The 8,997-nt window shown below is 36.6% G+C and overlaps 1 protein-coding gene across 1 annotated transcript; it reads left to right on the forward strand.

Annotated features, from left to right (window-relative positions):
• Positions 1-3,629: 3,629 nt before the first annotated feature.
• Positions 3,630-6,454, forward strand: LOC109195983 (cathepsin L1). The gene is made up of 9 exons (XM_019348886.2): positions 3,630-3,791; positions 4,057-4,161; positions 4,379-4,521; positions 4,656-4,853; positions 4,944-5,135; positions 5,494-5,659; positions 5,770-5,875; positions 6,000-6,103; positions 6,281-6,454. Exons 2-8 carry the CDS (start codon positions 4,062-4,064, stop codon positions 6,097-6,099), a joined length of 1,005 nt encoding a protein of 334 aa, XP_019204431.1. The 5' UTR covers positions 3,630-3,791; positions 4,057-4,061; the 3' UTR covers positions 6,100-6,103; positions 6,281-6,454.
• The last annotated feature ends 2,543 nt before the right edge of the window (positions 6,455-8,997 follow it).

Consider the following 8,997-nt stretch of genomic DNA (forward strand, 5'->3'; position numbering starts at 1 on the left):
CCTCTCAGCTTCCCATTCCAACCACCTTACAGCCTTTTCATGCTAGTATTGTTGCTGGCACTAGGGTCTTCTTTTTTAACCCTCCAGGATCTACTCCATAGTAAGTATGCAGCCACAGATATTGTCACATTACAGTACATGGCTGTCAATAAATCCCACATAATGTGAAGCAGCGCATTCAAGTGTAGTTTGTATGGGAAAGGCATTGCACAAATTGACTCATCATGGATAACACCAAGATTAAAATGATTGATTTAACATAAATTTGTAGCTTAATTTGAGTAATTACTGATTCATTCGTTTTATTACTAAGCGAAAGTGGATGTGGTTTCGTGGTTTCCATGTTTGTTAATAAACTGAAACATTCTACAACCAAATGAAATAGTGACATCTCCTGGTGTGTTTATAGCACTACAAAGCCAACAACAAATAAAGGTTTTACAGGGCACACTTACAACAGGTTGAGCTGCTGTAATGCAGCCAAGATACAGTTTATGGTGCTTTTACAGCAACACTAACTAAAACTAGCTATGAAAACACAAAATTAAGAAAAACTATGAACTGCTTTAGTTCATTTTTCATAACTATTTGACCAGTATTATCTCTTAGTACAGAGGTCACTGTTGATTACTTGGTTGATTATATATAGCTTTATCAATAGCTACTAACGAGCCCAATGCAAAAAAAACCAAACTTGCATTTGCTCCAGCTATATAATCATTACACTGAAAAGATATTTTTATAAATGTGCATAAGACTGTCTGTTAATAAAAATAATACATAATCGTGTGTAAAAAAACATGGTACAGAAATTTGAGAACAATGTGTTCAGGAAAACATCTCAACATATGGGAGCAAAGGTTAGTGGCCGACATAACAGAGCATTTTCTGAGAACCACTGATTGCACTTGCATTATACACTGGTTTCAGTAAGAGTTTATAATAAGACAAGCCCTATGCTGACCCAGATTCAAAACAATAGGTCATATGATGGCTCATTGGTGGTAGTCACATGATACAGGTTCTAGAGTCACATTCATCAAATTCAGCCTATCAAATGCTGATATTTATCAGAATCAGAATCAGCATACTTGATTAATCCCTAAGGAAATTATGTGGGTTACAAAAACAGACTAGACTATTTAACAATACATTATGTTACAGATTTACAGATTTAAGAAATAGCACAATATACACAAATACAAATGTACTGTTTGTGATGCAAATCCTCAAAATACTTTTGATAATCATATGATTCACTCGGTGATCAACTGTCATCCTCCCTTCTTTAAATAAACTGGAATCTTATAACCTGATTACTGAGTGTAAAAGACAGTAAACTTGAGTTTTGCGCTTTACTCATCTGAATTTCTTAAACATGTGACTTTCCTGCTGTTTTAACTGTTAATATCTAACTGATACAATCATCATGTGCAAGGTAAAGGAGACAAATAAAAATGAAGCAAGAAAAACATGTGATGTAGTATAAACAAGTGGCAGCGGAAATCACAAAACACATGCAAAACTTTTTTTCTTCACTTTTAATTTTTCCAAATAAGTCCTAGACCCATTTACCATAACATATTCACATGCTTTACTTCCACATTTTTCCCGAAACAAACAGACAAACAAGCAGACAAAAATGTGCAAACTTTGATTTGTGAACTTCCATCCTCGTATTTGCTGTTGTGCTGACTCACGGTGAACCTGTCACTTGTTATGCATTCATGCTATGCTGCACCTGACCACTTCTGCTGGACTTCACAATAAAAACAAATAAAATAAACACATAAAAATCAATAAAATCTTTCACACTGTCATTTTTCTGTGTAAATGTGGCGTAATTACATTGGTTTCTTACTGAAAGCAATGCATAATGCAAGTGAGGCAATCAGTGGTTCTCAGAAAATGCTCAGTAATGTCAGCCACTAATCCTTGCTCCCATATGTTTACCAACTTTCCTAATAATAAAAAAAAAATAAAAAGGCAACTTTATTATCTTAAAAGATGCAGATTTTTGTCCGTTCTGTATTAAAATCTTCATGTTTGTCTACGATCGTCTATTGTGAATACTTTTTATGACTCTGCACATTTGTCTGGATCCTACACTGACAGTCACAGTTGCTTTTTCTTCACACATAATATGATTTTTTACTTAAGAGGATTTTGGCTTCCAGGCTTTAATTTTAAATATATTTTACAAAGTAGTATTACTTTCACTTAAGTAAAAAAAACAAACAAAAGCAAAACAAAAACTGTGTACTTCTACCACTAATGAACTGTCCTCTTGTGTCATGCCTTACATTAGCCACTGCTAAAAATATACAAAGCATTATAATACTGCTGCAAAGCTGCACTGTAGCAATAGTTACACATTTCTATCATAGAAAGAAAACAGCATATGGTTTGTTTTTATTGACCCAGAGGTATTAGAATTCAAACTATTTGCACTCTGACAGAAATGACCCCAGTCTTGTGTACAAATACTGATATCTGTGCTTTCAGCCGGGATGTCAGATGCATGGCATAAGCTAAATTGAGAGTTCCTTGAAATCTTTTTGCTTAGTTCTTAGTTTCCCACCCACTCCACATCTTCTTTATGGGTGTCATAACACTGAAAGCCTTGTGACCACCAGTCAGTCAGACAGACAGACGTCAGTTACAGAAGATGAATTGCCAGTAAAAAAAGGGTGATATCTTACTTAGAGGGAAGAATTTAAAGACAAAATGCACATTTTTGTATTTGCACTGATAAAGATAGGTGGGATTTGCCCAGAAAATCAGGCCTTACAGTCAAGCTTAAAAACAGGATGTGTGTGTGGAAACAGAAAGGAAGTGCAGAATAACTGTCAGTGGAAACCCGCATGAATCATAAATCAGACAATATCAAACTCAGAATAGAGTTTATCGGAAGTTGTGTGTAGCTGCGTGCTTGTTTTCACAGTAGCTCAAAACTTTAAGAAATCTAAGAAAACTTTCAGATAAAAGGGGACAGAAATTCCATATTTGTGGGAAAATTTAGAGATTTTAATCAGTCTGTGAGAGGTTATATGCATACATATGAAGACAACACATCATTTCAGTTTCTTAAAGAAGAAAAAAAGATGGGGTAACACTTCAAATAAATCCTGATCATTCATGTAACTCATTAAAACAACTTTCGCTGAGTGGGTGTAAGCTGAGGTGCCACATACAATTTCAAGAAGTAAAAGCACCTCTATGAGGACTTTATATATTTTCCAGAATGATGTTTCTTCTGTTTCTTCTTAAGGTTTCAGCTCGCAGGTGGATGACGCATTAGCACACACGCTGTGTTGTTTCTGTACAGCTGCTTTGTTTTTGTTTTTTCTGCTGTTGTTCTTTTTGGAGACTTCCCATCTCTTTGTGGTGTGAAACAGATTACAGGGGAAAACACATAACAATAACACATACAGGCATATGGTGTTTGTTGAACGTGAATGACTAAACCAAAACTGATCATGCCCTCAAAAAAACCCAAAAACCAAACAAAAAAGCAGCAAACAGGATTCATGACAGTAACGTTCAGTGTTTTTGCTGACGTTGACTAAAATATTTCCTCAAAACAGTGTCGTCGTGCGATTCTCCTCTTAATGTAGTCCACCTTTGTCTATTTCAATGATTGACTCATTTTTATGACCTGCTGACAGCCACCTGACTGGAATACTGTAGTCATAACTGTAGCTGGCTATATAAGAACTCCTCAGACAGCTCTACAACGCCCACAGGTGCTTCTACCTCAGTCTTCAGCACATACATCGACATCGAGCCAGGTGAGTAGCTACAGTGCAGACAAGTGCACACAGAGACTACACTTTTTAGTGACAGAATGATGACAAGAAAAAGAAGAGATTCATTCATTTGAGAAAGAATAGAAGGGAGAGATGAAACAGAAACTTAAAGAAACCAGGACGTAGAGCAGATACTGTGGTAGTGTGAAAGTGACATCCAACATCATGATGTGCCAGGCATCAGAAACAAGCTGTCTGGTTTTCTGCACACCACAAAGAATTTCTGTCTTTTTCTGCTTGTGTCCAGTCAAGATGAAGTTGCTGCTTGTTGTTGCTGCTGTTTTGGCTGTGGCCAGCTGTGCCAGCATCTCTCTGGAGGATTTGGAGTTTCATGCCTGGAAACTCAAGTTTGGTGAGATAGCAGACTCTTCCTCTCCTCTTTGCTTTAGCTTTTTGTCAAATCGTTTTGTGGTCTTAAAGTCTTAAATTTGGCCTTGCTCACGCTCATATGCTTGTATAACATTATAAGACTAGAATAAACGAAAATCTTTCACTGGAAATTAGATTGTTAATGTTTAAAGATTCATCACTTGTTCCTTCACTCTCTTTTTGATAATTCTTTTTCACAGAACGATCCTACCACTCTCCATCAGAGGAGGCTCACCGGAGGCAGATCTGGCTCAACAACCGCAAATTTGTGCTTGTACACAACATCTTGGCAGACCAGGGTTTGAAGTCCTACCGCCTTGGCATGACCTACTTTGCTGACATGGTATGTTTGTATGTCTGTTTAGGTTTTTATGTGTAGGTCATCAGCATTTTCACTGCAATTAGCATAGATCGACACAGAGAATGGCATTTTGAATAAAAACCCCATAACCCCAGAATTTTGTTTTTCTTCATCAGGAAAATGAAGAGTACAAACGAGTGATTTCCCAGGGCTGCCTTCACTCCTTCAATGCTTCTCTGCCTCGCCGTGGCTCTACCTTCTTCAGACTACCTGAAGGTACTGATCTGCCCGACACTGTTGACTGGAGAGATAAGGGATACGTCACTGATGTCAAGGATCAGAAGCAGTGTGGCTCCTGCTGGGCCTTCAGTGCAGTGAGTACATATAACATAGTGTTCTCTATTATTGTAAAGCAGGAGACTTTACTTGACTGTTGGTTTCAAACTGACTCATCCTTGTTGCAGACTGGCTCACTGGAGGGTCAGCACTTCAGGAAGACAGGAACGCTGGTGTCTCTGAGTGAGCAGCAGTTGGTCGACTGCTCGGGAGACTATGGCAATGAGGGCTGCGGTGGAGGCTGGATGGACTATGCCTTCCAGTACATCCAAGCAAATGGAGGGATTGACACTGAGGAGTCCTACCCTTATGAGGCCGAGGTAATAAAAGAGTGGAGAATAATGTGCTTATTATAATGTTATAATGTTTTGATTATAAATCATAATCGTAGAAAGTACATTTGAAAGTGTTCATATCTTGACTATCATTATCTTGACAAATGACAGAGTTAGAGATGAAAAGACAAGTATTCATGATAGACTTACATGCAACTGGTGTAGTTTACTGCCACCTTGTGGAAAAAAATATATCTAGTGAAGCAAATCTGATCAAGGTCAATTTATTGACTACTTTTATATTCATCTTTAAAACTATAGCACTTGGTAAATGCTCTGATCTCTTATATTTTTGCAATAGAGACTTGCAAAATGTGTCAGTAGATAATTTTCTCTTGATTAGGATGGAAAATGCCGTTATAATCCTGATAATATTGGAGCCACATCCACTGGCTATACTGATGTGAGTCAAGGCGATGAAGACGCCCTGAAGGAGGCTGTGGCCACCATTGGACCCATTTCTGTAGCCATTGATGCTTCTACGATGTCATTCCAATTCTACGAATCAGGTAAAACACCATGTTGAAAGTGCCAAATAAAAATCTTATATGGAGAAAGAAATGTGAAGATTTATTTATTGATTTTTAAACCTCTCAGTCTAAATGATATGTATTTCTAGGAGTGTATAATGAGCCCCAGTGCAGCAGCTTACAGTTGGACCATGGTGTGCTGGCTGTGGGTTATGGTACTGAGGATGGAAATGACTACTGGCTGGTCAAGAACAGGTAAATAACTTGATTGATGCTCCTTCTAGTAGTTACTGAGAGGTAATACATGCAGATTATTACGTCTCTACATTCAGTTACATGTTCATCTGCTAAATGTTTATTAATTTGTTTCTTTCTGTAGCTGGGGTCTTGAATGGGGAGACAAGGGATACATTAAGATGAGCAGGAACAAATCCAACCAGTGTGGGATTGCTACTGCAGCAAGCTACCCTCTGGTCTGAAGAGGTCAGAAGAAAATTAAACTACTTTTCCTTTCTAGCTCTACTAAGATTTTTTTTTTTTTTTTTAACAATTTCATTAACAATTCCTTTTAAACATATCAAACCTATGATCATGTGCACAGATTAATATAAAAATATTTGTGCATCCCACAGTTTATTGACTGATTTATTACATTTGCAGGTTTCCTCAGTGAGGTGGAGATCAGTGGGATGTAATCAACATTAATGTTATTTTTATTATTTAATTTTTTGTCAGGGTAAAGAGCCACCCTTTGTCCTGGTTTATGTTTAATAGAAACTCATACAAAAATTGTAAATAAATGTAAAGAAATAAAATATTTCACAGTGATTTAAACATTTGTTTGTGTGTGTTTCTCTTTGTTGGGAGTGTTTGGCTTTGTAATCATTCAGTGGTTTATCCAGACAGAGATATTCAACATCAGTGGGATTTTTTGTCCCGCCACACAATTTTAAATCATACAGTTAAGATGCGACTGAAGCGCAGTCTTTCAACTTTAGTTCAGCAGGTTTAACAAACATTTTACTTTAATTATAGTCATTTTTATACATAGTTCTTCATTAGAGCCTTAAAAGTAATTGGACAAGTCACTGACAAAAAGTTTTGTTTTATGGCAAGTGATGCCTTTTTTTTAAACCTTTCATTGTAATTTCAAGATGGGACCTAAAGAGATGTCGTTGCAAATGATGGAAAAAACAAAGTCAGACAGATTGTCTAATCTTTAGGCTACATTTATGACTTGGTTTATTCCTAAACAGAATGAATGCCGTAAATAAAGTCTATGTATAAATATAGCTAATACTCTCAGCCAGTTTGATGCAGCTAATTCCTAAACACTCTATTAAAATTTAATTAACAGGTGCTTAAGTTAATTAAAATCTTTGCCAAACCACAGAATTAAAGCTGAAATATGGGTGATTTACATGTTATTGCGGTGGTGTACAGCAGCAAAACTATAGAAATTGTGTCTTTGTCCAACAGTTTATAGACTGAAGTGTAGCTTGGTAGACTTTATGAATTTCTATTAAAAAAATAAAATAAGCATTTAGTATACCAGTTAACAAACAAACAAACAAAAAACAACTTATCTGGATGAGGTTATGTACCTGACAGAAAGAATACTTCATCATCATCCCAAATTATGTATTTGTAGTTTTTTCTAAAGATTACAGAAAAGTAGCGTCTGTTTGCTTCACCTCATTTAGAACTTATGTGTTTAACAATAAATTATGATCTTCTCAAAATATGTAAAAGGGGCTTTTAATGTTGTACTGATTCTTGCTTAATTTTATTCATGGTTCTTTGGACACATCTGAGAATATTAGCTGAGCTTCAGCTGACATAAATTACTTTAAGGTGGACTAAATAATTCAAAACGAACTAGAAGAGTCTGAAATGTGGAATGAGATACACCCTCACATACTGGCTGCTTCATTGACATTTGGTTCGCAAACCTCAGGTGAAAAAAACCAGCTGTGGGCAAGAAGTTTCAGAAGTGGAAACTTCATTTTGTAGAGAAATGTTTCCTTTCTGGTTTCCTCTGTGTTTGAACTTAATTTTTAAAGTAACATTCCTTGCTTAATGTTTCCATTGACAGTTTTACTGTTTTTATTTTTAGTATTTTGTGCCTTTTGAAAGGTTGTGAGTCTGAATCATTCATCAAAAGCACTAAAAACTAAAGATGCAAAAGTGAAAGATGATTTGACTGGCAAATGTAAACGTATAGGAACACAGTAATGAAGTGTAAGCAACCAAGAAAGAATTTTTAGGTAGTGTGTGAAGTCTGGTAGTCTTAATCTAGCATACAGCTCAGCTAACCAACTGATCACATGCCATCCAACATCAGCTCATGGACACCACAGCACCAGCTCCTCCTCAGAAACAGTGTGGCTCCTGGTGGGCCTTCAGTGCACTCACCCTGTTCTATAACATACTTTTCAAGTTAATTCAGATATATTTATATAGTTCCAAATAACCAAAAAAGTTTGTCTCATCCATCCATCCATAGAGAAAAATCCCCAATCACAATCTTTGACTTTACAGGTCTTTGTAACAACTGACTATTGTTATTTCCCTAAATAGCAAAGTTGGAGATGCAAATAAACTCTTTCAGCTGTGTGCCAGCAGTTGCCTGGATGCCTACCTGTTATCAGGAAGAAGTCTTCAACAGAACTAGACTCAGTCAGTGATGTCAGACTGACTCTACTGGTATGAGGTGATGAGGAAAAAATCATGTGTCAAAAGGGGACAGAAATTCCATATTTGTGTGAAAATGTAGAGATTTTAACCAGTCTGCAAGAGGTTATATGCGTACATATGAAGACAATAATTCACTTCAGTTTTTTAAAGAAGAAAAAAGATGGGGTAACACTTCAAAAATATCCTGATCATTCATGTAACTCATTAAAACAACGTTCACTGAGTGGGTGTAAGCTGAGGTGCCACCTACAATTTCAAGAAATAAAAGCACCTCTATGAGGACTTTACATATTTTCCAGAATGACGTAACCTGTTTCTTCTTAAGGTTTCAGCTCGCAGGTGGATGACGCATTAGCACACACGCTGTGTTGTTTCTGTACATCTGATTTGTTTTTGTTTGTTTTTGTTCTGCTGTTGTTCTTTTTGGAGACTTCCCATCTCTTTGTGGTGGGAAACAGATTACAATAACACATACAGGCATATGGTGTTTGTTGAATGTGAATGACTAAACCAAAACTGATCATGCCCTCAAAAAAAACCCATAAAACCAAACAAAAAAGCAGTAAACAGGATTCGTGACAGTAACGTTCAGTGTTTTTGCTGACGTTGACTAAAATATTTCCTCAAAACAGTGTCATCGTGTGATCCTCCTCTTACTCCACCTTTGTTGGTTTCAATGA

The sequence above is a fragment of the Oreochromis niloticus genome, linkage group LG19, assembly GCF_001858045.2.
Source record: "Oreochromis niloticus isolate F11D_XX linkage group LG19, O_niloticus_UMD_NMBU, whole genome shotgun sequence".
Lineage (NCBI taxonomy): Eukaryota > Metazoa > Chordata > Actinopteri > Cichliformes > Cichlidae > Oreochromis > Oreochromis niloticus.

Coding starts and splice junctions, on each gene's coding strand:
- LOC109195983 (XM_019348886.2), top strand. CDS start 4,062: ATGAAGTTGCTGCTTGTTGTTGCTGCTGTTTTGGCTGTGGCCAGCTGT. Junction 5,660..5,769: donor ATTCCAATTCTACGAATCAG/GTAAAACACCAT, acceptor ATGTATTTCTAG/GAGTGTATAATGAGCCCCAG. Junction 5,876..5,999: donor TACTGGCTGGTCAAGAACAG/GTAAATAACTTG, acceptor TTCTTTCTGTAG/CTGGGGTCTTGAATGGGGAG.